This window comes from Colletotrichum lupini, chromosome 8, assembly GCF_023278565.1.
Source record: "Colletotrichum lupini chromosome 8, complete sequence".
Taxonomy (NCBI): domain Eukaryota; kingdom Fungi; phylum Ascomycota; class Sordariomycetes; order Glomerellales; family Glomerellaceae; genus Colletotrichum; species Colletotrichum lupini.
Window position 1 is genome coordinate 880163 of NC_064681.1, and position 25362 is coordinate 905524.

Genomic DNA, 25362 nt, shown 5'->3' on the forward strand with positions numbered 1-25362 from the left:
TATCTAAAGGCCAACGCCCCCATTCCGGCCCTTCCACTTCGGCCCCAGTTTGATTGCTAGCACCAATCAATCGGCATTGGCTACCGTGCATTCCGCCTGCCAGTCGCTTGCTGCTTGTCATACGCCTCGCGCCTGCTGTTAGACCCATCTCATCTAAGGTGGTGCCAGCTCTTGCCAACGCATTGTCTCACCATCCAACAACCCCAATTACCCAAGTACATACTTGGTAGCTTCTGTCTCTCGTCCCAAGCGGGCTGGCAAATTCAGAGGGAATGGATTCGTATGTCTCTCATCCTTCAATAACCGGGCCATGCCTCTCGTGTTCTTTCTCTTGTCTCTGCCCGGTCAGCTCGAGAAAGTCGCGATCAGCACCGGCTTGCACTTTACACTCAGCGCCGTCAAATGGCTGTAACTAATCTTGTGTGGCACAGCTTTATCGCCGTCGCTGGCTGGGCACAACATACCAGCCCTCAACCCGGTGGAAGACCTTTTGGCCATTTTCGATCTCTCTCTTCAATAGCTCGATCTCCGTCACCAAGCCCCCGAGCCACCAAAACGACGAGTCAAGCACCTTCCGTTGTCGACATGCCCATCATGTCTTCCTCAGTAGCATCCTCGCCGGCACTTCGACCCACGACAACAGTGACACCTCCAGACGATGACGGCGAGCTGAGTACACTACCTGACCCCCGCAGCCGGGCTATGAGTCCCGCTAGTGAAGCCGATGCTGCTCAGCATCCCGAGCTGAATGACGAAGTCGCAACCCTGAGCGCCAAGTTAATAAACGCCATCAACCACCAGACAACCCTCGACGACACATTATCCGCCACAAGACAAGAGTTGGAAAGAGCACGCGAGAAAATCAAGCATTTAGAAGAACAGAACGAATCTCAAAGAGAGATGCTTGCGGGCGATATTTGGATTCGTCGCAAGACCGCAGAGGAAGAAAAGAAGACCATCATGCTCCGTGTGAACCAAGAGAAGAAACTCCGAGAGGATGCCGAGAAGGAGCAAAAGAGGATTGAACAAGAGTTGGAGAGTCTTTCCACGGCTTTATTCGAGGAGGCCAACAACATGGTCATCACTGCGAAAGAGGAGGCGAGGGTAGAGCAGGAGGCCATCCAACGAAAGAACGACAATCTGAGATCTCAGCTTGGCGATATGGAGGCCTTGCTGACCTCTCAACAACAGCAACTAGCAGACCTAAAGCACGTCATGGAGCAGATGATGCTCGAAAGAGATGATGCTACAACCGGCACAGCTCCCTCCTCTCCCGGCTTTAGTAAACCCGATATCACGAAAGATGATGATCGCTCAGAAGGCCTCGTCGCTTCGCCTCTCTTGGATCCGTCTTCGCCGACGTACCCTACTAGCTTGACGCATCTCATTCAGCCAGTTCTTAGGACTGATCTGGGAGCTTACGAGGACTTTCTTAGCCTCACAAAGCTGTCCAGGAATCGCGCTGGTAGCCGTGTTTCGTCTGGCTCATATAACGGTCTGAGTGGGTTGGGTCTCGGCATGGGCGGCAGCACCTCAAGCGCTCACCCTTCCAATGCATCAACTGCTTCCCTATCCACGGCTGGGACTCCGGCTACGTCATCGCCGCAGACCCCGAATACCCCAGCTTCTGTCTCAAGCACGGCCTCAGCCAACGTGGGCCCGCCCCCGCCGGCTCTCAAGGAAACCAAGTTTTTCAAGCGTGTCCTGGCAGAGGATGTTGAGCCGACACTCCGACTGGATATCGCCCCGGGCCTGTCCTGGCTTGCGCGTCGCAGCGTTTTGAATGCCATGAGCGATGGCTCAATCGTGGTGGAGCCAATTCCTGCCAATGCGCCCTTTGCCTCAATTGTCAAGCCGCAGTTCTACCCCTGTTCCCTGTGTGGCGACGCACGGAAGGATGAAGAGCACCTGCGAACATACCGTTTCCGAACCAGCGAGTCTGAATCAGCTCAGAGATACCCTCTTTGCAAATATTGCTTAGGTCGTGTGAGATCAACGTGCGATTTCCTCAACTTTTTGCGTATCGTAAAAGACGGGCACTGGCGAGCGGAGGACGAAGACGCAGAGAAGGCTGCCTGGGAGGAAAGCGTTCGCCTGCGGGAACAGATGTTTTGGTCCCGAATCGGTGGTGGCGTCGTCCCGGCCAGTCATCATCACTCACTACCCCTGGAGAAGAGCCCTCGGACTAGCCATGATAGCGAGTCTAGAGACATTGGACCAGAGGTGGCAGTGACGCCTTCGGAGAACATCAATGATGACGCTACTCCCTTTGCCACTCCCCTCGAGGAGACGGCCAGCCAGCTGGATGCCGAGGAGTCATTAGCAAGACCAGAGACGCCTTGCCCGAGTAATCGAAACTCAACACTGTCGTCTTCGCCAGAGAAGGGCTCTATTGCAGAGAAGGACGGCGAGAAACGACTGTCTATCAATATTCCCATCCAAGAGGAGCAGCAAATTATCGTTGCGACAACCGAGGAAAAGGTCGAAGCCACAGCATAATCATGAGCGACTTATCGTAACGATCGATCCCCGATTTCTGATACGCACCACATACACTTAATCTTCGATACTGTATTAATTACACCCTACGCCACCATTGCAGAAATGCCGGGGCTCATAATGAAGACCAAACGGGAGAACAACATGGGGGAAGTCAAGGAAGAGGCAGAGCGAATTCACGGAACCGTGACAATAGGATGGACAGAGGGTGCAAAATTCACCTATTTTTTTTTTTTTCCTTCTTCGTTCTGGGCATCCATTTAGGAAGGGGGCATTGGCGTTTTGGAGAGCAAAAACTGTGTCCCATTCCGAAAAAAGGGAGGACAAGCAAACAGTTGCCGTCATGGGAGCAGGAGAAGAAGGCTGGATTAAAGCAGGCAAAGTTGCTAGACAAACAACAGGAACAAAGGGGGATGGGAGGGGGGATCACAGACACAAGGTTACTGCATCGTAATGCCTTCTTATTAATGCCAAAGATGATGATGCCTCGAGCATTGGATGAACCTTCAAAACCTGTCTATCTGCATTGCAACTTGAACTGTGAGAGAGCCTTTTCATTCCTATGGTGAAAGGTATAATGACTACCGTTGAATAAGACGCATCTTATTCCAACTCAGTGACCGACGTAGGCTCCATCGTCGAGATACAAGAGACACATCAAGGTTCCGGGTGAGTATCTTTGGCAAGTCACCTAGGAGCAGCATTTATTGGACATGTCATTTCCTTTTGGAATCTTACATTAACAAATGGAAAAAAAAACACAAAGCTTCGGCGTTTTGTGGCCGACCCCCATTTCCACCATCCCGTCTTGTCCGCTCCCATTCACGGCTGGTATACAACGGGGCGAATTGCGACGCAGAAAGCGAGAAAATCCGTGAGATCAAAAGATGAATTTGATCAAACTTTCCCCTCTCATCAGGCCATTACAGTCCAGCCCCGGATTTTTTCGTCACCTTCTTTTTCTTCAAGTTTAGAGTTCAGAGCTCCTCCTGAGCAGTAGCCTCCTTGCCGCCATCACTTGCGGGCTTGGCCTTCTTCTGCTCGGCCTCCCTCTGGCCCTGGACGCTCTCGGCGACCTTGGGCGCCGCGGCTGAGTCGTCGGCCTTGGACTTGGTCTCTTGGCCGACGCCTTGAACGTCAGGGTGAGGAGGAGCGACGTTCTGCTCTTGGGGCAAACCGCCCTCGGGCATCTGCACCTCGTTTCCACTTGCGTCAACGACGCGTGTCCGCGTCTCGTACTTCGTCTTGAACTCGACCTTGCCCTCCAACGCCTTCACCTGCGCCTCGTCGAGGAGGTTGCCGTCCTGGTCCCGGTACTCAACCTTCTCTTCGCGGGACAGAACCTTCTGTCCAGGGGCTCCCGAGACGGCCGGCTCAGCCTGCTCCTTCTGAGCCTCGCCAATGGGAATCTGACCGACTTGACCACCTACAGGGGCGGCGGGAGCCTCAGATTTGATAGGCGTCGGCGTGGCTCCAACAGCGGCGGAAGTGCGAGTGAGGAGCTCAGTGTATTGAGAGTACTGTAATGCCAGAACGTGATGTTAGCCTCATTCCATCAGATTCACAAGCCCTACCAAAGATGCTTTGACAAATCTCGTTTCAATTGGCTATCAACCGTTTCTCAACATCGATCCCGCCTGAGCCGCGATTTGTCTCATCTCATCGCTGGCTCTTACAACCCCCTATCCGGTACCCCTCTACTCGGAATGAAAGCAGTAGTGTTACTTACGTCGTCAAAGAAGTTGTTGCAGTCGAAATCCCATGTGCCAACAACCTTGAGCCGGCTGCACTCAGACTTGGTCCAAGCGTTACCATAAGCCAAAGGAGAGAAGAGCACGAAAGCGACGATCGTGAGCGCCAAGAAGGCAACAGCGCTGACGCGGTTGATGGCAGGGTTCTTGCGGATACCAGCAAGCGAGACTCGAGCGGTGGCGAAGTCAAAGATGGAGCAGAATGCCATGACTGCGAAGTAGAGGGCGGGGAAGTAGTGGTGAAGGAACAGCTGACGGTCCATGAGGTAGAACGGGAAGTAGTGGAAAGCCCAGCCCAGAACCGCAGTGCCGATCTCGTAGTCGAATCGCTTGAACGTGGTGTTGGAGTAGTCGTTGCAGCTGCGCTGCCAGCGGAGAGTCGCGATGCCCTTGAAGAGAACGTAGATAACGACAGCAAGGGTAGAGCTCCACCACACGATGGGGTTGCCCATCAGGTAGATCTGGCGGTGATCCTTGCCCCAGAAGTTGATACCGCGCTTGAGGAAGGGCCACGAGTCAGGACGCGAGTCCCAGGCGTGAGACTCGACCAAGCCGGCGTTGGTCTTCCACATGACCTTTTGAAGCTCCCAGAACTTGCCAAAGAAGCCAGGGTGACGGTAGTTGACCTTCTCGACATTGTCGCCGGTGAGTTGCGGGTGCTCGTTGTACTCGACATACCACAAGCTATTGGGAAGGGTACCTCCCTTTGCGCAAGTGACCTCCTGTTGCTCAGAGGCCCACTCAGGGAGCTTGACCTTGTGGGAGAAGAGTACACAGCCAGTCATGATGTGAACCAATCTGAACTTGGTCTCGATAGTGCGAAGACGCTCCTTGGAAGCGGCGCTGAGGGACTGCTTTTTGATAATCTCAATCTTGAACAAGTCGTTGGCGTCGCCCTCGAAGCCCTCGTAGCCGTAAGCGGACACCTCGTTCTGCCAATCAGCCTCCGTCACAGGGGGTCTGACGTCGTGGGAGTGAAGACGACGGAATGTGGGAGTGTGGTAAAGGCGAACGACATCGCCATCCTTGATAAAGACAGGCTCGGGGAGGTTGTCCCAGGCTTGAGTTCCGTTGATCTGCTCGCCGTTGATTCCAAGAGGCTGGGTCTGGTTCTCGAGGAGCCAAAGGTTATTCTCATCCTTGTGGGGGTAGAGAGTGATCTGCTGCTGCTTGCTACCGGTGGGGTACATGAGGGGATGGGAGTGCAGGTAGCCGCCCTGTGTGTTGGCGTGTCTGATGCTGACACGGCTACCGAAAGCGACGTCGGCGGCCACATCTTGCATGCCCTTGGAGTTGAGAGTAGACTGGAACTCTGAGCTCATGAAGCCGTCGCCGTCACCAGGGTTGACCAGGCAAAGGAAGTGAATGGCAAACATGGCCATGTAGAAGCCGACGGGGATGATGACAAGGGCGAAGGCGCGAGCCATGAAGTGCTTGGCCCAGATGCGCGGCGTAACGTTCTTGGTGTCTCCAAGGAGAACCCAAAGCTGGACGAGGGTCAAGCTTCCAACCCAGGCAATGGTGAATAGACCAACCCATTTGATGCTGACGGTGGTACCCAGTCCCAGGCCAGTCATCAGGAGCCAGAACCACCAGCTCAACTGGAAAGCTTTCTCGGGTCCCTGCTCATGCTGGTTCGTGAAGGACTGGAAGGAGAGGGCGGTAAAGGCGGTTGCGACCATGAGAGGAGAGTCGAGGAGAATGAGACGAGCTTGGGTAAGAAGGCCGTTCTCTGGAAGGAGTGTTGGTCAGTGGTTCGTATATGCGTGAGGAGGCACTTTGCACTTACCGAAGATGATCAGACTGGAGCCCATCAGAGCCGTAGTGGTGCGGCATCCGGTGGTCTTGAGAGTCAGAAACATGAGAGGGGCAAGCAGGATACCGCAAATGGCCGGAAACATGCGCATGGCGACGTAGGGAACGCCGGGCTCAAGGTAGTCCTTGCCAATGTCCTTGAAGTCGAAGTCGCCGTTGAAACCAGCCAACCAACCGGTGAGAGCGATGAGCATCTTGGCCAGAGGAGGGTGGACATCCATGAAGAATTTGCCCTTGATGTATTTCGAAGCGAAGCCACCGAAACTGTAGAGCGAAGGCGTCAGCGACAATGCGCGCGGAAAGGGAGGCAAGAGGGTATATGTGTGCTTACTGGACCTCGTCAAAGACGACACTGGTGGGCTGGTAGATACGGAACAGGCGAACGATGGCGGCGAGGATGGTCAAGCCAAACATGATCTGGTAGTCGGAAACAGGCAGGAGGAAGACATCGTTGTCCTCAACACCGTCGGACTTGTAGCTTGACTCGCGCTTGACGGGGAGTTTGCTATGGCCATTGCCGTTGCCATTGATGCCGTTGACACCGTTGGCCTGCTTCTCGAGCTTGGGGCTCGGAGAGCGAACTGGCTTGGTGGCAGCCATGTTCGCAGAGAAGGAGTATCGATTCGCGGGGGGAGGGTCGGACTATTCGGGGCGGGCGCAAATGTCGTCCACTCAACGTCGACGGCAGCTACGACTTGGTAGCGGGCGACGTGGACGACGAAGGCGGAGAGCGGTCGTCAGCACCTAGCAAGGTGAGAATGGTAGGCGAGGTTTTCTCGCGTCGATCGAGTGGCAGGGAAGTGGGAAAAGGTTCAACGAAAGTCGAGAAGGGAAGAGGTGGATTAAAAGGCCGTCATTTAGCAAAGGTGAATGACGGGCTCAGTAGAAGAATGCCCTCAATGGAACAAGAAGAAAAAAAAAAAGGAGGATGCTTTTTCTTCCTGGTTGGAGTAAGGTAGATGGAAGAAAAAGGGAGCAGGGGCAGGTATCCGTAGAGAAACGAAGTAACTGTTAAGGTAGAATCTGGGTTCACTGCCTGGCGGAAAGTTTACACCGCGGAAGCTGATGACAGCTGGGGGGGAGGCCAGGCTGGAAGGGAGGATAAGGGGGTCAGGGTCGGAGTTGTAGCTTAAGTGGCCTCATCCCATGTGGTTTGACAGCCAGCAATTGGTTGAAGCTAGGGCCTGCCTAGGACCTTCCTGGCTCCATCCAGTGATCCCCCTCCCCCCTTGAGTCCATCCACGCCCCCCTTCCCACGATTCCCTACGGCTGGGTCGACCCCTTAGACAGTAGATAGTACGGGCACTCAGTACGGAGTAGACGTGCGGACAAGCAGGGCAGACGCTTCTCTTTTGGGCGCTCACTACCTCCATTACACTACCATCTCACTTATGAAAGGAATAGAATCATGTCAGTGGTCAAAGTAGTCCGTGAGGTACACCGACGTGCTGCTCGAATTGACAGTGAACGTGATCCCTAAAAAGCTCGGGTAAGGGGGGGACCCGTGGACGCGTATATTTGGACCACCTTACACCCCACCGATGCGCCGGGGGTTACCTTTGGAAGTTTGCCAATCTGAGGTAAGAAGCACTTTACGCGCTTCACGGTGGTACCGATTGATTGTCAATCAGCATGTGAGGTGGTAGCAGAGCCCTGGACCCCAACTACTCATACCTACACCGTAAGGTAGGTATTGGTTAGATGTTCCTCCCACATAACCGTCAGAGCGCAATACTCTCCATTGATCTTGTCCTCGATCTAACGTACAAGAAGACACGGTTGTTGTTGTTGGACAAGTGTCCTTAACACGAGAGAGCTATCCATAAACGTACCTTGGAGATAAAATAAATTTTAGCCCGTCCAATGTCTTGGAGTACCTGCTTAGGTTGGAGCTGTGTTATCTTAGCTCCGGCCGCGTACCCGTGCTCCTCTAGCGCCAAATGTAGACGGCGGGAGACGTGCTGTGGCTGCCCATTGTTCTTTCTGCGCCCGGCCTCAAATACCTAAGGTACCTATCCCAACTAGGTACTGACAGAGTTCAGCTTTTCATCCGCCTAGGCGTAGACGCACTGGCGCGATGGACCCCATCCATGCTCTCCATGTCCACTATTGATGGACGCTGGCCTGTGCACCGGTACAATGCGGCTGAAAAAGAGACGGCGTACGTAAGGCAACTCTACCTCACACAACTTCACCTAGGCCTATCCTTCTCAACTGCACCAAATGGCCCCACAATCTATTTCCATTGCAGTAGTGTTACGCACCGCATATGGAGGTTTCGACATCGATTTTAGCCCCCATATGCAGAACGCGATGAAAACATGGCCATGGCCACCAACTAGCCTTTCTGCCTCTGGTGAATAACTGGCCAGCCTCGAGACATCATAAAGCCACCTTGCTCGAGCCTCAAAGGGCTGGAGAGCGAGTGGCACGCGTTGAGTGGCTGTTCAATGCCTCGCCAAGGTATGTGAGCAGGTGGAATTTGGGATATCGGAATGCAGCTTCAACGGCATCCCTTCATTCTTAGACATATGCCTCTGATGACAATCCCTTGCTTCCCGCTTTGAGACAACTCCTAGAAGCAGAAATCATGATTGGCTCAGACCCTACTCAAGACCATCGGTTTTGGTTCCTGCAAAAGATGTCAACCAAACTCTTGAAAGGCCGGGGATTCGGAAGAAGTGGTTAACGCACTGCCGTGGTGTAAGTGAGAGAAGCTTGACGGCACTCCGAGGACCAACAGACTTACCTACTTACTTCCACGTCGATAAGAAGAGTCTAGACCAAAAGATATCATCATCCATCATTCATTGGAAGAAAGATGCAAAAGCTCAGCCCCCCTCACGGGGAGCCTACGAAAATCACTAGACCATTGTTACGTACTATTCCTCAGTTGTAACCTATAACGATACTAGCGATTTTTCACGAGACTCGAACTCGTGACCCATGGGAGCGGGGCAATTCAAACGAGGACATTACCCGCCACGCCATGGGCATTGGTGATGATAATGAGCAACATTGTTCACTATGAAGGTAAGATAGGTGTCATGGAGAACCACCTGCCACCTGAGGTTGTTCACAGGACCCAAGATGGCCAAATGCGACGAATATGCAGGTGGAAACCAGTATGGCCCGTGCACCGCGTCCTCCCAAAAATCGGCTGACTAAGATACTTGCGAGCCGGTTCGGCGTCGAGGTTGCCTGGGAACCTCCGAAAAAAGTTAGCGAACGCGGCTGGTGAGCTTTGCCTTCGTTTCGACTTCCACCCAACGCGCCGCCTCCTGACGACATCATTCCGAACTGCGAGCGCCCTCCTCACACAACATGGCCTCGACTGCGACCAACGGCGACGCCGCCGCCGTGTTGGACGAACTCAAGCCTCCTACCGGTGTTGTTCTGCCGCCTCGGGAGATTCGTAATGTTCTCGAAAAGACGGCAGGTTACGTTGCGCGAAACGGTCTCATCTTTGAGGACAGGATTCGCGAAAAGGAGCGCTCCAACCCCAAATTCAGTTTCCTTAACAATACCGACGCATACCATGCATTCTATCAGTGGCGCCTTGATGAGATCAAGGCCGGCCGCGGCACCGCCATCGCAGCAGGACGCGCCAACGAAGCAGCAGCACCCGTCGAGCAGAAGCCCCAAGGCCCGCCGAAGCCTCCCGATTTCCAGTTCTCGGCCCGCATGCCGCGCATCAATCAGAAGGATCTCGAGGTCATCCGATTGACCGCCCTATTTGTCGCGAAGAATGGTCGCCAGTTTATGACCCAGCTTGCCCAACGCGAGGCCGGAAACCCCCAGTTCCAATTCCTCATTCCGAACCACACGTTCCACAACTTTTTCCAACATCAGGTCGACCAGTACACAGCGTTATTGAGAGCCAGCGGCTTGGGTGGCGAAGGCGGCAAGATTGAGCAAGAGAGGATCAACCATATCCAGCAAAACATCGACGACAAGTACCATGTTCTGAGCCGCGCGAAGCAACGTGCCGAGTACTCAAAGTTCCAGGAAGTTGAGAAGGTAAAGAAAGAGGAGGAAGACGAGAAGAAGAAGCTTGAGTTTGCCCGGATCGACTGGAACGACTTTGTGGTTGTCGAGACTATTGTCTTTACAGATGCCGACGAGTCCGCGAACCTGCCGCCTCCGACGAATCTTTCCGAACTGCAATACGCTTCCCTTGAGGAGAGGAACAAGGCATCATTAACCAATCTTCGCATTGAGGAGGCCATGCCCGATGAGGAAACCTCGTACAACGCCTACCCCCAGACCTCTCAGACGTTACCAGTTCACACTGGCTATGCGCCTCAGCAGCAGCAGCAGCAGCAATTCCAGGCGCAAGCCCCAGTAGGCTTCCAAGGATATCCAGACGGCACACCGCGACGATCAGCAGAAGAGGAGGAGGAAGAGCGGAGGATCCAGGAGAGGACAGAGGCACGTGCCCGGGAACAACAAGCACGCGCTGAAGCTCGTGGCGGAACTGCTCCGATGAAGATTAAAGAGAACTACGTGCCCCGCGCACTCCAACGAGCGGCCAACAAACAGAGTGTCCAGATGGCGCTATGCCCGAACTGCAAGCAGCAAATTCCCATGGATGAGCTGCAGGATCATATGAGGAGTAAGCCTGACAGCTGCCTTGCAGAATGAAAGTTGAATATTGCTAACAGTTTCTGTAGTTGAACTGCTGGACCCTCAATGGAAGGACCAAAAGGCAAAGGCAGAAGCTAGATACTCCACGACCAACTTGTCCACGGCGGATGTCGCAAACAACTTGAAGCGACTTGCCAGTCAGAGAAGCGACGTCTTTGACGGCGTCACCGGCCAACCCCTGTCGGAAGAAGAGGCTGCTCGGCGCAAAAAGGCCACGATTCATAGTTTCGATGGTAATCCTGATGGCAAGAGCCAGGCTCACATCAACCACCTGCACAACCTGAATGTCGAGGAGCAGATCCGTGCTATTCACCAGAGATTTGCGGACAAGAAGTGAGCGGGTAGGGGCCAACGATGGCTGGATCGATCGGGCAAGACGCACGTCTCAGATGCCGAAGTCTGAGGTCGTGAGCATTTCGGACATGAAATGACGGCGTGAACTCCTTCGGCTGGAGGAGGTTACTGAAGCTGAAGCTGTCAGAACCAGGCTCCGGGAACGTGGCGGATTCAGTGTACAAACACGAATAGAGGATTGGCTTGGAGGTGAGAACTCGGCGTTTACTGGTTGCTTATTTTCAGAGGACTCATGTCGCCCCAGCATCATCCTACCCATTTACCACCGGTCTATGGCGTCTGCTGCGGCGAGCAGTGTGATCCCGATGCCGGAAGACTGGAATGGTTGAGGCCCACTGGCCGCGAGACGTGAGCAGGGTGCCTTAGCAGTGGTCCAACATACACACTGCACCTGCTGGTGGTCAATGAATGTATTTGTATGCTAGCATCGAGGAGTGGACGAATATGGCACACGAGGCTAAGATACAATGAGGGCGATCTGCAGAAAGAAAGGTAGTTCCGAAAAGTTGGGGTTCTGCTGAATGGGGTAAAAGATATCTATTTCAGCAACGCGAATCCAACCTTAATTCCAACAGCAGCTTGAGATTTGGTTGGAACCCAGGGAGTCCTGTGAAACTTATAAAATGCGAGGAAAGAAAGGAAGACCATTGAACCAACAGTCCAGTCTTACTTTCCTTGCTACACACCCAGACCCGTTCAATCAAAGTGAAAGTGGTGTATAACTGTACTTGGGAACTCCAGAAATACGTCCCGGTCCACAAGGCACCCCCACCTGCTCAATTGGGCAGCGCTACCCCGTACCGCTGTCCGTACCGCTCACAGTTACGAGGAAGTGCCCCCCACCTCGTACCCTCAGAAGGCGCATCGGCTCAGCCTCCTCCTCCCAATAATCAAGCAAACCGGTCTGTTGCGGCAGCGGCCGGGACTGGCGTTCGTCATATCGCTCCCCCGCAATTCCACCAGCTACAGTAAGGTGACAGGCACCCAAGGACCAAGGTAAACCACGCCGCACACTGCTTGATTGCTGCCACCCATTTTTGTCGTAATCGGCTGCACTTCGCACCCGCCTTGATTCCCCCACCTCCCTCCCACCTCGACATTTTTTCCCACAACGAACAACCCAACTTCACCTCACATCGCCTCGCCTCGGAACAAAGGTCCCAGTCACACGACAAGTCTCACCGGTTCGTAGCAGACAATAGCTACAGGGAAAGAGAAGGAGCAGGGTATCCCGGAACAGCAGTCAGCACAGAAGAGAGCAGCCGTTCCCACCGAACCCGATATCGCGGCGCTTGCGCATACCGTACCTCGACGACAGTCTCCACGCCCTCTCCCCCGCCCATCCCTCGCGCGAAAGAACGTGAGAAAGAAACAGCCGCCTCGCCGACCGCAACTCCCCTCTTCCCACCGAGGACAAAGCCGCCAAAACGGATTCCGGAAGCCAGAACGCCGCTCGCGCTCCCAGCGCTGAGCCCACTTCTCCCACCTCCCCGACCGGATCACAGGCCTCGCCGCGCTTTCACCGGCCCATCATGCAGGCAATGCCGGATAACCGACAACAGTCTTTTGACGAAATCTACGGCCCGCCGGAGAACTTTCTCGAGATCGAGGTGAGAAACGTCCAGCAAGCTTTCCACAGCTGCAGCGCAACCCCCGGTCCTCTCTAGCCTGTCACGATAATGCCTCTCCAATGCTCTCTATTCACCCTTCCCACAGCTCGCCTGCCCGGCCATTGTCGCATGCGCCCAAAAGCAAGGGATCTAGTTCACACAATCTAACAAACCTCCTTTCCCCTCCAGGTCCGCAACCCCAGAACCCACGGCATGGGCCGCAGCATGTACACCGACTACGAGATTGTCTGCCGCACCAACATCCCCGCCTTCAAGCTCCGCGCCTCGAGCGTGCGCCGCCGCTACTCCGACTTTGAGTACTTCCGCGACATCCTCGAGCGCGAGAGCGCCCGCGTCACCATCCCGCCCTTGCCCGGCAAGGTGTTTACGAACCGCTTCAGCGACGACGTCATCGAGGGCCGCCGCGCCGGCCTCGAAAAGTTCTTGCGCATCGTCGTCGGACACCCGCTTCTGCAGACGGGCAGCAAGGTCTTGGCCGCTTTTGTTCAAGGTAAGGGCTGGCTTTCTGGCTTGTGATTATCTACGCACAGTCTTTGGTGATGCTGCGCTTGGCTATCGGGGTGGATTGCAACGATATCGAGGCGTAGAAGGCATGAACTGACGTGATTTTGGGACAGATCCCAACTGGGACCGCAACGCGTGGTGACTGAAGCTCCGCGTCAGCTTCTCCTCGTCTGTTTCGCGATCACCGAATAAACTGCGCAAGAGGCCGCCCAAGCACCATCGCACCGACACGCAGCTCGAAGAAGGGCTGACTGCGAAGAGCTCCATCTCTTATGAATGAGCCCCTTTTGAACGCCTGGGTTATTGTTTGGAACCTGGGACGTGGGTGGACCCTGGGATGCGTGTGGATTGGACAAAAATTGAAGGGTGGTATAAAAGCAAATGGGGGGTTCAGTCAATGTCTACGGCCATTGGTGTGCGAGTTTTCTCCTTCTTCTTTTTCTAGTTTCTTCCTTATCGTAGTGTTTATTGCTTGTTGATGTTCAGCTTTATCCCATCAAAAACAGCTTTCGTCCCCCCCCCCTAAAAGAAGCTTGGGTTCTTCACCTCCCCCCCCTTTTTTTTTCTTTGCGCCGAGCACGAAATCCCGCCGAGGCGGACAGCATCAGCGTTGCTTATCTCCTCGATATGGGAAGAGGAAGAGGAAGTGGAAGTGGAGGAGGAGGGAGAGGCTGGGCAGGGCATTATCAAGCAAAAAAAATGAAGAAAAATTTGAGAATCATGACTGTTGACAAAACGACCCATACCCGGTAACGGATTATACACGTATGACCGGGTGTAGTGCAGAGACTGTCGTTGCCTGGTGATCCCGTTTCCGTGCAGGAAGAGGATTGCAAGCGACTCGGTTCATGCTTTCTTTTGAAGGTTAATTTTCTGTAACTCTTAGAGGGTGACCTGACAGCGGGAGGAGTCTTGTTTCCTTTTTTTCTACATTTTTCGAGATTGAAATGTTGGAAAGCAGCGAGCTCTAGGGTACGTGGCGGTGAAATTTGCATTGGTGAAGGAAGGAAGGAAGGAACCCTCTAGCATCGAATTACCGAGCTTCGAGAGCTGAGAGGGGAGTTCAGACATCAGACATCAGACCTGGGTGTTTGTCTCAAAGAGGCCGTGAAGAAAAAAGACGGGTGGAATCCCTCCTCGCCAGACATCTCTCACTCATCCAATTCAATGGTCTGTTGCGATGTCTCGACTGCACGTACTACGTGAATCACTGCAGAGCACATAATCGTAATGGACTGCTTGACGGGTTGAAATTGCTCCTTTTTTCTCTTTTTTTACATTATGATACACAGATGTTTACCGTCTGCCATCTAGTGAAGATGAAACCTCATGGGCTCTATTTCTTTAAAACCGTTTTTATACAATAGAGGGAGTTTCCCACTCCCCCCCCCCCCCAAAACGCCTTCTTATGCCCTTCGTTCTCCCCCTAGAAGAATAGTGTTAACCAGTGAGGTGAATCATGCGGGGGCTCAAATCACGCTTCTCGTGAAAGAGCTGCATCCACCCCTATGGATCAAAAAGGGGTCGTCCTTTCAGACCAAGAAAGTCTAGGGATCGTTTCGCCTTCAGCTCGTATCGTACATGAAGAGACCCTCAAACTTTTCGTCAAACAGCCGTCAAAGAGGGGGATGAGAAGAGAATCGTCGAAAAGCCCTTCGTCCCCTTGATCCGTTGAGTCCCGATCCGTTCCGTTTATTTCCCAGAGCTGCGATGGTTTTTTGCGTCGATCGTTTTGGTCGTGAGGGTTGGTGTGTGTGTGTGTTGATGTGTATTATAGTACAATAGGTTGTTACATCTAAAGAGGAGTTCGGGCGCAGGTCTGGTGTAATCGTCGCTGGCGTGTAGTGAGAACTCGTTTGGTGGTAGTGTTGGTGGTCGTTGGTCGGGAACCCCCCATCGGCAGGGCATGACGGGGCTTCTCACAAGCTCGCGCTAGCCTTGCTGGAGGCGCCAAAGAGGCGTAGTATACCCTCGTACATGCCAAACATGATGGCCGCGCTGGGGACGGTGCGCATCAGGTGCGGCGTAAGACCGCCGTACAGGCCCATGAAGCCCTCCTCGATCCAGACGACGCGGAAGCACTGCCAGAGGCCAGTGTACTTGAGCTGTCCGTTGGCCAGGGGCGCCTGTCGTAGTCTGGTTCGCGCAACCTAGTAGGTAGTGTCAGTGAGTATGTCACAAGTGGCCCGATGACGAAAAGCCATCATCGGAGAGAGAGTATCGTGTAAATCATACCTCGTGAGGGTAAGCAAGAATGGCAGCAACCAGCTTGGCACCGCCAGCAGCACCAGCATTCCCCATCCAATCCACCGTTTGGTCCCAAAACGTCTTCTCCCTCCCGCTCGCGACGATGCGCTCCTCGCGCGCCGCCAGCCTGTTCTTGAGGTTCTCATACAAAACCCACTGCAGCGTGCTCTCCGCCACGCCCAGGTAACTCGCGCTCATGCCCTTGTACATGCCCCGGACGCCCTCGGTCCGCAGCACCTGCTTGATGCAGTCCCAGCTGTTGCGGTACTGCCTCTGCTGCACGCCGCCGCTCTTCTCCGCCACGTTCTTGTCGAGCTGCAGGCGGGTCTTTACGAGCCAGATGGGGTTCGTCGCCGTGCTCGTCGTCACGCCGGCCAGCACGCCCGCTGCGAGGTGGACGCCCGCCCCTTCCTCGCCGCCGTTGATATATTCTGCAATGAGGCGCTTGCCGTTGCCGTAGGTGTAAAAGTTTATGCTCCTCGCGGGGATGACGCCAATGAGATTCGGTCCGAGGCCCTTGAAGAGCGCGCGGGGACCCTCAATCTTGTAGACGGAGCCCAGGATCTGGAAGGTCTCGCGGAGGTGGAAAAGGGCGGCGCGGTAGGGGGAGAGGGTGCCTACAGCCTGAGCGCGAGCGGCGTGGGAGGCGCGGAGCTGGGCTTGATAAAAGTCGGATTGGAGGCGGGTTTTGAGGACGTCGAGTGGTGCTGTGAGTGTTGCGGCCGTCATACCTCCGACTCTGTAAGGGTTGAAGAAGTCTTGTTAGCTTTCTCTTGTGGCGCGCCCCCCTATGCAAAATTTCTTTCCTATCCCAAGAACCCCCTTTCAACCGTTTTGTCCAACGAAAAGGGAATGGACGGAGCATAACGAGGGAAGAGAAGAACAGATATGCTTCAGACGTACCCTCCAGCAACGAAATGTACCCATGACTTTGCGAATGGTGATTCCTTCTCGCCCCCCACAGCCGGGTTCTGTTTTGTGTCGGGGATGATATCACCCGTCTCGCGGGACGTCGGGTACGAAGTCGTATCCGGGGCGCGGCGCGCAGCCGGCCGGTCGCCTCTTGCAGACATGAATTCGGCGGAGGCGGGAGCGTGAGCCATTCAGGCGGTAGAGAGGAGGAAGAAAGTGTGTGGCGATTCGGGGGGAAAAGGCGATTCCAGTTGCTTGAGCAGGATAGCTTCGGCTAGTAGGAAGACGAAAAGTCGATTATAAGATGTAAGAGGAATTCAGTATTCTATGTGGCGAGCCTCGGATCATGGGAGGTTAAAGAAAGTGGTGGCGATGGTTGATATCGAAGGAGGCACCGTTACGTCGATATCATGTCGCGGGAGGTTAGGTTGGATGCGAGGGAACGGCTCGTCCTTGATGACGGGACGGGAATCTAAGGTAGGATAGGAGCTGGGCAACTTTTTTTTTCTTATCCCCGTCCACCATTTGCTTTAGCGTGCTGAGATACGGATGGAACGACGCGCCACGCTCAGATTTCAATCTGTGCGGCCCACTTTACCCGGCGTGCCGGCTGTCACCACTGTGAAAGTGTGGCCCCTGCTTCATGTGGCTTTCCAGTCGCGGTCATTCGTCAAAGTAACTGCCCCCTGCTACCTTACCTTCCCTCGTCTTACGGCTTGAGGTACTCCGTACAATGCTTACCTAACGTGTTGAGACCCAAACACCACGGACATGGAAGTGTAAGCCAGTTAGACGTCACCACCGAGTAATTGGACACAGCACTGTAGTGAGCTTACTGTATATCATTATGAGTTTATCTGATTTTTTGCTTTTGTTTCCTTGGTTCGCACCTCGCAATGCACTCGCACATACGCACTATACGCACTACACACATTGCGCACACAAACACACACTCGGTACGCTCTTTTCGAATCCTGTTTGACCCATCCTATCCCTCTGAATAAGAGCATGGTGTTGTTCCTAGGGCGGCCTGTTCCATGTTCCACGGATAAGACAAGTCATCTGCCGCAAATGGTGTCCTTTCCTAGCTCATCGTCCAACCATGCTGCTCGCCGGGGTCGAGGTAGCATCCCGCGCATCAGCGGCCGCAGTCGCAGCCGACGCCATGTGGCTGAGCAGCATATGATCGTTCTTCAGACTGGGCAGTTGGTTCTGATGCTGCTGCTCCCCGCGGTGCGGGTGCGGCTCCGGCATCCAGGGCTTGTGATTCATCGGCGGGGGTGGTTCATGCTCTACGTCCATGAAGCTACTCGTCCTGCTTCGAGATCCAGGGTCTAACGGCGACCGCTGGCGATGGTCCGGCTGGCCCCTGCTAGCCGGCCGAGATACGTCTCCTCCTCCCGGCATAAGATTGGCGGAAGACGACGTAGGCGGCTGAGGCTGCGGCGGCGGCTCGTGGGTTCGGCCGTCGTCCTGTGTTGGATCATATCGTAAAGTCCTCACCGGCGCCGGCTGAACCGGGCTCGGTTCCACCTGCGGCGCTTCGTCGGCACTGCTGCTGGCCTCGCGGTTGAGCCAGACAATCTCTTCCTCGGTAATCGTTTTCCACCCGCACTTGGCGTGCTTCTTCGTGCAGCCCTGACAAGCCGTCAGGTGCTTGATGCACGGCGACTTGAGCCTGCGGCAGCGGTCGCACGGCGGCCAAATCTGGTCTCCCTTGTTCAACTTTTCTATCCTTGCGGTGATGATGGCCCGGTGCGGCGACGACGGGTCATACGACGGATCTCTCTGTGGCATGACCGGTGGCGCATGCACGACAACTGGACGTCCCTGCAAGGGTAGTGAGTGCGGATGAGGATTCGTCGCGGGCGGCGTGTGTTGGCCCGTCGAATGGGCCTGCTCGAGGCCGGCGCTGGAGGGCACTCGAGGAGGGTAGGCTTGGGAAGATGACAGGAACTGCTGGAGCAGGTCTGCATGAAGGTCGTATCCAGCTCCGTGGGCAACGTGGCCTCTGGAGTGGTTGACGGACTGAAAGGCCGAGCTGCTTCCTTGCTGTCCGCCATGACGTGAGTTGATTCCGGCTCTGCGGCCGCTCAAGTGGTAGTTGAGCTGTCGTGCCCTCTTGGCGATCTCATCGGCTTTCTTGATGAGAACCTGTAGTCGCTGCTCCACAATTTCCAGTGTCGCGACTTCGGCCGTCTCATCCTCTTCCAGGGGAGCCGTGGACACCACGGAGAACCTGTCCAAGGCACCGTTGATAATGAGCCGCCAGTCATCTTCAAGAATTTGGGTCTGGATGCCGTTCAGGTAGAACTGACACGTGCGCTCGCCATCGTGTCCGGTGGTGAGAACAAATTTCTCAGGATTTGTCTTGGCAAAGGTGACAATATCGAGCCAGCTCACGGGTGCCGCGCCGTATGGAGGCGGTGGGTTGGTAATGATGGGACCTTCAAAAGCTCCCTCCATAGCTTTCAGCAGACGGGGCCCCGTGAGCTTGGCGCCCAAGTTTGCCGCGAGACTCTCATGTCTATTGAGGACTCCTATTGTTGACCGTTGAGCATGATAATCCATAATACCCCACAGACAAGAGAAAAGGGGAAACCCGTACCTTCGTACTGATTTAATAAACCAAGCACATCCGAGAATGTGTCAGGCTCTCCCTGAATGAGCTGGAGTCTACCAGTACTGGCTTTGGATAGGTAGTTGATGATGGATGCATTGCCTTTTTGAGTTGACAATTAGTACTAGTTCATGGGACGAGATGAGATGCAGCGCAAGCGGGTATGGCCTATGGGGCAAGATTCCATGGCACAGGTCAATTAAGCATTGCCAAGGGGCTTGGAACAAGCGCGATGCAGATGGAGAGAGAAAGCCTGGGCTGGAGAAGAGACGAAGATGGAGACGGGAGGGATGAAGTTTGGGGAAACAATGAAGAGGTAGAAAACAAGGTGCGGGCGGCGCTGGCAGGCAGGCCGGGGCGAGGGATCAATGGCGAGTCTAACCTCGATTGCCTCCGGGCGCGACGACGACAACGACGAGATGCAGCTGAAGGCTGAGATCGACGGCTCATAGTCCTTCAGCGCATCGCGACATGCTTGCTCTCTTGCTCTCTTTTTTTGGATTTTGGTTTTCTTGCTGGAGACTTCGACTCTTGGATCACACACACACTGGCGCACCACACATACCTGACTGAGGCGGAGGAGGCTGGGGAATGCGATCAGAGTGAGCTGGCTGAGCGCCGCCGTCGTCTGCGTCCCGTTTCCGTTTATGGGGCTCTTGGGAATCCTGGGCATGCGCCATAGTGAAATTGTCACCGCGGGCAACAGACGGGAGGATCCCGCGAGAGCAAGTTGTCTTTTCTTCTTCTCTTTTTTCCACCCTTCCTCGTTGTGGCCCTTTGTTTCTTCCCTCTAGAGTAAGATCAACTGTAAAAACCAAAGGCCGGGTGCGTGTGTGAGACGAATGGCGATTTGAGTGGAGTGGTGTAAAGTATGTGTGTGTGTGTGAGAAGGCCAAAGGGCCCCGGGGCGTAATAAGAGGGATCCTGAAATCTAGGAGTTGGTTAGTTCATGGCGGAGCAGCACCTTTTGAGGTGGTGGCAACCCAGCAGACAGGGCCCCAGTGAAGTGAGGAGGGAATGCCTCAGGTAACAGAACAGATGAGAGTTGGAGGGGCTTGGGATGGAGCAAGCAAGCTTTCGAACGAAAGAGGGACGAGAGATTTTGTTGATCGAAGGGGGGGAGGAGTGAATGAGGCCGGAGAGCCAAGAAAAGACGGGGGGAGAGGAGGAGGGTTGGAATCGGGGTTTCGTTCAGGATTTGTACGGGGGGAAACGGGGGACGTGGTCGGGGCCACAGGACGGGGGCTGGCTGGGAACTGGGGCGGAACTCGGGAGGAGGAGTAAGGCAAGGTACTTGTAGGAAATAGGCGTAAGGTAAAGTACCTTAAGGTAGGAGAGAGGCAAAGTAAGGTAGGGCGAGACAAGGGAACTTGGGGTACCTTAACGTAACGTAAGGTAGGCAAAGTACTTACAAGCACAAGCAGGTAGAGGGCCGATGTGCAGTTGGATGGGATGAAAAGAGAGAGAAATCACTCAAGCAAGTGTGTGCTCGCGCCGTGGGCGTGAGAGAGAATAAGAAGACATGTAGAGTAAGGCAGGGTTGGTGGGTTGGTAGGTAAGTGAAAGTGATGGAGATGGGACGGACTGCTTGGGGGACGGGACGGGGAGAGAGGAGGAGAGAAGAGGGAAACAAGAGCGGACGGCGGGTGCAGCTGCAGAGGCGAGTTTACGGGCCAATTGCCCAATGACAGGGGCAAGCGGGTGCCGAGTTCCCACCGCAAAGCCGCAAAGTCCCAAATTGGTTATGTCGTGTGTCGGTATGAAAGTGAGGTGAGTGAAATAGAGAGAGTGAGAAAGAGTACCGTACCTCTGGATGTGAGACCCGGAATGAGCCTTTAGGAACTAGGAGAGACACGACGGAACGGGAGTGTTGAAGAGTGGGTTCCCTTTTTTTCGCGACGGGGGGGAGAGGTGCGGCGGCACCCGTATGAGTCAGGCGGGCGAGTATGTGTGTGTATGAGAGTGAGTACCCAAGTCAATGAGTGAGAGTGAGATTGAGAGAGAGAGAGAGAGGGCGAGAGGCGGGTTGGGATGCTAGTGTGAAGCAAGTGAGCGGTAAGGCAGCCCAGCGCGAGGCGAGGTGTGTGGAAGTGTGGAAGGAAGGTATGGTATGTGAGTGTGAGTGTGAGAGTGTGTGTGTGTGTGCGGTAGACGGCTGGGAAAATGCAGTGCAGGACCGCAATGGAAAGCAAAGATGCGGTGCAGCAAGGGCGGAGGGGAGTTCCACTAAACGGATGGGGCCGGGGGTGGGAGAGGGGACCCGGCGTCCTTCTTTTTTCGTTCGTCGGGAAGGGAGGGAGCCTAAAAAGCTTGGACTGACGGAGCCCGAGGACACCTCAGTTTTCCCAAGTACGGAGAGTCTAAAAGGGACTGGACTCAGTATGGAGTACTGTGGAAGGTACGCAGTACAGATAGAGAGGATGAGTGAGTGAATGGATGGATAAGTGAGAGAAAGGCAAGGCAAGGCAAGGCAAGGAAGGAGGGCCAGGGCAGGGCAGGGTCCCCCTTTTGGGTGTAAAGTGTGAGGTGTGAGGTGTGAAGTGTGAGGTGTGAGGTGTGAAGTGTGAGGCGTGAGGCGTGAGGCACGAGGCGTGTGTAAGTGAGATTGAGATGAGGAGGATTGGTGGAACTTGAGCGGGAAGCAGCGCAGAGCCAACGGCTGCCGGGAAGTAGGCAGGAAGCTACAGCAGCTCCTAGCGTGGCATCAAAGGTGCAAGACAAGATGAGGTGGGCAGGCGATAGATCAATCGAGAGATACCCGACTAAAATCTAAAATCCGAACTGTGTATTCCGTAAAAAGGGCTGTGGTTACCTTGAGGCAGGTGAGATAGAGTGAGTTGAGGTTACCTGAAAGAAACGCCAAGCCAAGGCAGCGGAATGTGGTGATGATGAGTATATGGACTAGGGTGCGCGCCGGCGCCAGCTCTCAGAAACGCAGCCCGCCCCGGCCCCCCAAACACGCGAAAAGCCCCAAAAGAGCAACAAAATCGACAACCAAGCAATTCTGGTGGGGGCCACACCAGCGGGCTGGTTTGGACTGGACTGGACCCGGGGCTGTGTGCAGAGACAGGCCGTCTGTCTCTGTCCGTCTCTGTCCGTTGAAGAAGAAGCAGCAGCAGAAGCTATCCTGTGTGCCTGTGCTTGTGCAGTCTCCGCGGTTCAGAATTTCAGCCCATGTAAGACGGCGTAATAGGGAGAGTCCCCAGCGATGCGGTTTTTTCTTGGTGAGTCCTTTTTTCGATTTTTTCTTCTTCCTTCTCCCCGCCGTTCTTTAATTGCCTCTTGAGTTCCTTGGTACTTGACCCGTCGATAAACGCAGCTTGTCCTATACGAGCAAAGTGGGAAATTTCAAAACGGATGACGGCGAACTGTGTACGGGGGTGGCGCTGGGACCCGGCGCAGAGATGTCGTATAAAGCAATTGAGCGACTAATATGAGGTAAGATGGAACAAAAAAGCAGGCCGTTTCCCGCTTGTCGTCGGTATCCTTATGTAAGACTGGCAGCCCTATGAAGGCTTGGAAGCTGAACAGTCCGGCTCTGGGAGCCGAACGTGTCGGGTTCGGGGAGAATGATATCCAAGCTAAGAAGCAAATCATGCGCCCAAGGGGTCGGCAAAGCGGCAAGGTTTGATTTGCAAAATTTAAGCAAAAAAAAGGGGACCTGTCTCTTAAGACCGAGGTGCCTATCGTCGGCCCGCGACATAGAGTTAGAAGAACTTCTCGATGCCGGGAGATGGTCGATGCAGGATACTGGACGCCGAACACAATTAATACGAGCGGGGAACAAGCTGTCTGCTTCTCTCGATCAAGGCCCATGGTCTTTGGGCCCCAAAGAGCCGGCTCCAGCCTGGTGCAGTGCACAGCCTGGAAACTGGGGAAATGGAGGAGCCAACCGGCCAGTCGGCTTTGAGTGTTTGGAGAGGAGAGGAGTAGCGGGCGGGAAGAAGGGGGGCACCATCTGTGTGAGACTGGTGAGCCTGCGACTGTGAGAGACTCAAGACTACTGTAGAGTGATTGATGAATGACAAAGTGAGTTGTCCAAGGAGGAATGGATGGATGGACATGCGAATAACAAGCTTGAGACACCGCCCGCGCTGAACATGAGACTCGGTCGGAAATATGGGCTGCCGGGTGGGAATCTCGGAGGGAGGAGCGCACCGTAGATCCTCACCTGCCCAACTACCTTGCCGGGACACCGAGAGGAAGGTACGTTCCATTACTGTACCTCTCACTTCTCTAAGAATACCACTGAATCCTGACAGAGACACCCTACCTACCTACCTACTCCGTACAGAAAAGGAACAGAAACGAGGACGACAAGAAACAAGACACAGAAACGAGACAAGAAGAGGCACGCCGCACCACTGACAACCACCACCGCCCCTTTCTTCTCCGTTGCATCGCATCTGTGATCTGACCCTGACCTCGTGCCTAGTATCCAATACTTCCCGCCCCCGGCGAACCGGCACGTCTCGTTAAAACATCCCATCTTTCTGAATTGCCGTCTTACCCTGGTGTGTCCCGACTTACACCGCGCGACGTGACGGCCACGGCGCACGCACATCATACAGCACTTGACAGCCAGACGGCAAGCGAGTCGCTACCTTGCCTAGGGGAACAAGCCTGCCATAGTTCGACGGCGGACGGGGTGGAGGGGCGGAGCAAGGCCCTCTTAGTCCTTAGCAAGGTACGACGTTACCCAAGACGAACTAGATAGAGGGAACCCGCGCGCCCGCTGGTCAAGTTGCGCGCCCGGGGCCATGGCACCGCGGGCGTGCCCCCTCTACCCGTACGCGGTATGTAGTACCTGGCACAGGTAGGCGGCCCATCCTTAGATGGAACCTTTCTAGAAAGACAGTGCTAATGCTGAACAGAAATCCAGACAAGGGACGACGGTGGGTGGGATAGAGAGGAAACACGGAGACCCGACAATTGGGAAGCTTTGATCCCTTTCGGACGGAGCGGAACGCGAGGAACGCATTACCTACTCGAGAAACCTACGCCATTGCCGCTCTGTACACCATGGGAAAAGGTACCGACGTTGATCAAGACTTGAGGTCGGGGACCCAAAGTATCGCCAATCTATGAACTGCCTTCATCCTCACCACCCAGGATGCCTGTCCAACAAGCCAACCCCGTCTTGTTTCGGGGCGACTCAAGCGGACCCTCAGCATCACAGAAACATGACTTTCGCACCCCGCTCGAGTATGTACTCGAGTACCTACCTACATACCTTGCATGCCTCTGGAGTCCTGGACTAGGTGCGAATATGCATCTCGCGCCGGCCGGCACTCGGGGGCCCGCGCAAACCAACTCTAAAAGGCCAATGAGTGAGATCATCGTCAACCGCAGTCTCATCTGCCCACAACGCTTCTAATTATGTCTAATCGCACATGGCATGGTTGATCGCCTCCCTCACCCTCAAACATCACTTCACGTCGTTATAAAACCAAACCAAGCCAAACGTTTCCCGACTTAGCAGCTCCATCCCTCCCATGTGGCATGAACCACTTACCGTGTTGCCCCCTCCTTCCCACGCGACGCACGTGCAGAAATTCCAGGGACGGACGACCAGCTGGGATGTAACTCGCTCCGACACTGATGGGCAAAACGACTACCTTATTTTTGGGCCTGTCAATGTTTTGGAATGAAATCGAGCAGCAGTTGCCACTGGCCAGCGACCCCTCTCCGCTCGCTCGCTTTCGCTGATCGGTTTGGTTTCCCTTTCGCCCTTGAAGAGTGGGAAAGGGGGGTATACCTTGAATGTCACACACACTTTGCTATACGGATACAACACTCCTCTCAAGTTGGTTGGGTTGATATGGAAACGTTCCTCGCAGCCCGTTAACTCCGAGATTTTCTCACTTTGGTTTTGCTTAACTTGTGTTTACATCACAGGGACTTTGCAGGGAGATAGAGTGGTCAGAAGTGCTGACTAGGCTTCGTAACCACGGTACGTGGCCCCTCCAATCTGCAAGAGAAGGCCGGCCAAATGTCCGGACAAGGAGGACGAATGAGATAGTAGAGGCGCGATCTCAACAACCTCGGGAATTCGCCAGATCAACTCTGGACTCCCCGATGCCCACTTTATGGCACTGACCTAAAGGTCTAATGTAGCGGCGTAATGATGCGTTGTTTCCCGCTTTTTGGGTGGTGCTCTTGGTGCCCATCAATATCATCGGGGGTGGCGCAGAGGGCAGTGCCAAGACATTTTGGAAATCACCAACGGAACACGCGCCAGGATTACTTCTCTTACAGGAACTAACACCACTCACGCGAGCCAGTATGAAGTATATCGCTCACCTACACAGTACGTTTCCCAGCCTCCCAACCCCGGTCCGATAATTCCATCTCCTTCCCCGGCTTCGTCAAATCAGTCAAG

General features: G+C 54.5%; 11 protein-coding genes across 11 annotated transcripts; 7 read left to right on the forward strand and 4 right to left on the reverse strand.

Annotated features, from left to right (window-relative positions):
* Nucleotides 1–402: 402 nt before the first annotated feature.
* On the forward strand, nucleotides 403–2499 carry CLUP02_14745 (GDP/GTP exchange factor Sec2p; the record flags this gene model as incomplete). The annotated part of the gene is made up of 1 exon (XM_049293672.1): nucleotides 403–2499. One exon carries the CDS (start codon nucleotides 403–405, stop codon nucleotides 2497–2499), a length of 2097 nt encoding a protein of 698 aa, XP_049150819.1.
* Nucleotides 2500–2604: 105 nt separating this feature from the next.
* On the forward strand, nucleotides 2605–3377 carry CLUP02_14747 (uncharacterized protein; the record flags this gene model as incomplete). Its single annotated transcript, XM_049293674.1, has 5 exons — nucleotides 2605–2685; nucleotides 2764–2799; nucleotides 2853–3039; nucleotides 3096–3168; nucleotides 3266–3377. 5 exons carry the CDS (start codon nucleotides 2605–2607, stop codon nucleotides 3375–3377), a joined length of 489 nt encoding a protein of 162 aa, XP_049150820.1.
* Nucleotides 3378–3476: 99 nt separating this feature from the next.
* CLUP02_14748 (dolichyl-phosphate-mannose-protein mannosyltransferase) lies at nucleotides 3477–6665 on the reverse strand (the record flags this gene model as incomplete). Its single annotated transcript, XM_049293675.1, has 4 exons — nucleotides 3477–4019; nucleotides 4229–5982; nucleotides 6040–6329; nucleotides 6397–6665. 4 exons carry the CDS (start codon nucleotides 6663–6665, stop codon nucleotides 3477–3479), a joined length of 2856 nt encoding a protein of 951 aa, XP_049150821.1.
* Nucleotides 6666–7606: 941 nt separating this feature from the next.
* On the forward strand, nucleotides 7607–8933 carry CLUP02_14749 (uncharacterized protein; the record flags this gene model as incomplete). The annotated part of the gene is made up of 7 exons (XM_049293676.1): nucleotides 7607–7645; nucleotides 7705–7746; nucleotides 8108–8191; nucleotides 8265–8340; nucleotides 8408–8532; nucleotides 8593–8708; nucleotides 8774–8933. The coding sequence occupies 7 exons, from the start codon at nucleotides 7607–7609 to the stop codon at nucleotides 8931–8933; spliced, it is 642 nt and encodes a 213-aa protein (XP_049150822.1).
* Nucleotides 8934–9073: 140 nt separating this feature from the next.
* Nucleotides 9074–9306, forward strand: CLUP02_14750 (uncharacterized protein; the record flags this gene model as incomplete). The annotated part of the gene is made up of 3 exons (XM_049293677.1): nucleotides 9074–9098; nucleotides 9148–9199; nucleotides 9246–9306. 3 exons carry the CDS (start codon nucleotides 9074–9076, stop codon nucleotides 9304–9306), a joined length of 138 nt encoding a protein of 45 aa, XP_049150823.1.
* Nucleotides 9307–9389: 83 nt separating this feature from the next.
* Nucleotides 9390–13213, forward strand: CLUP02_14751 (uncharacterized protein; the record flags this gene model as incomplete). The annotated part of the gene is made up of 10 exons (XM_049293678.1): nucleotides 9390–10680; nucleotides 10739–11045; nucleotides 11168–11222; nucleotides 11311–11414; nucleotides 11726–11996; nucleotides 12063–12254; nucleotides 12319–12383; nucleotides 12442–12676; nucleotides 12712–12800; nucleotides 12880–13213. 10 exons carry the CDS (start codon nucleotides 9390–9392, stop codon nucleotides 13211–13213), a joined length of 2943 nt encoding a protein of 980 aa, XP_049150824.1.
* Nucleotides 13214–13538: 325 nt separating this feature from the next.
* CLUP02_14753 (uncharacterized protein) lies at nucleotides 13539–13646 on the forward strand (the record flags this gene model as incomplete). Its single annotated transcript, XM_049293679.1, has 1 exon — nucleotides 13539–13646. The coding sequence occupies one exon, from the start codon at nucleotides 13539–13541 to the stop codon at nucleotides 13644–13646; it is 108 nt and encodes a 35-aa protein (XP_049150825.1).
* Nucleotides 13647–14641: 995 nt separating this feature from the next.
* CLUP02_14754 (uncharacterized protein) lies at nucleotides 14642–16551 on the reverse strand (the record flags this gene model as incomplete). Its single annotated transcript, XM_049293680.1, has 6 exons — nucleotides 14642–14707; nucleotides 14793–14906; nucleotides 14995–15052; nucleotides 15125–15351; nucleotides 15437–16187; nucleotides 16352–16551. 6 exons carry the CDS (start codon nucleotides 16549–16551, stop codon nucleotides 14642–14644), a joined length of 1416 nt encoding a protein of 471 aa, XP_049150826.1.
* An 898-nt stretch (nucleotides 16552–17449) lies between these two features.
* On the reverse strand, nucleotides 17450–19653 carry CLUP02_14755 (uncharacterized protein; the record flags this gene model as incomplete). The annotated part of the gene is made up of 4 exons (XM_049293681.1): nucleotides 17450–18900; nucleotides 18969–19020; nucleotides 19288–19470; nucleotides 19546–19653. The coding sequence occupies 4 exons, from the start codon at nucleotides 19651–19653 to the stop codon at nucleotides 17450–17452; spliced, it is 1794 nt and encodes a 597-aa protein (XP_049150827.1).
* Nucleotides 19654–19911: 258 nt separating this feature from the next.
* Nucleotides 19912–22577, reverse strand: CLUP02_14756 (uncharacterized protein; the record flags this gene model as incomplete). Its single annotated transcript, XM_049293682.1, has 8 exons — nucleotides 19912–20236; nucleotides 20503–20822; nucleotides 20951–21281; nucleotides 21357–21661; nucleotides 21793–21905; nucleotides 22001–22107; nucleotides 22164–22366; nucleotides 22431–22577. 8 exons carry the CDS (start codon nucleotides 22575–22577, stop codon nucleotides 19912–19914), a joined length of 1851 nt encoding a protein of 616 aa, XP_049150828.1.
* Nucleotides 22578–23099: 522 nt separating this feature from the next.
* CLUP02_14757 (uncharacterized protein) lies at nucleotides 23100–23697 on the forward strand (the record flags this gene model as incomplete). Its single annotated transcript, XM_049293683.1, has 2 exons — nucleotides 23100–23321; nucleotides 23416–23697. 2 exons carry the CDS (start codon nucleotides 23100–23102, stop codon nucleotides 23695–23697), a joined length of 504 nt encoding a protein of 167 aa, XP_049150829.1.
* Nucleotides 23698–25362: the final 1665 nt, after the last annotated feature.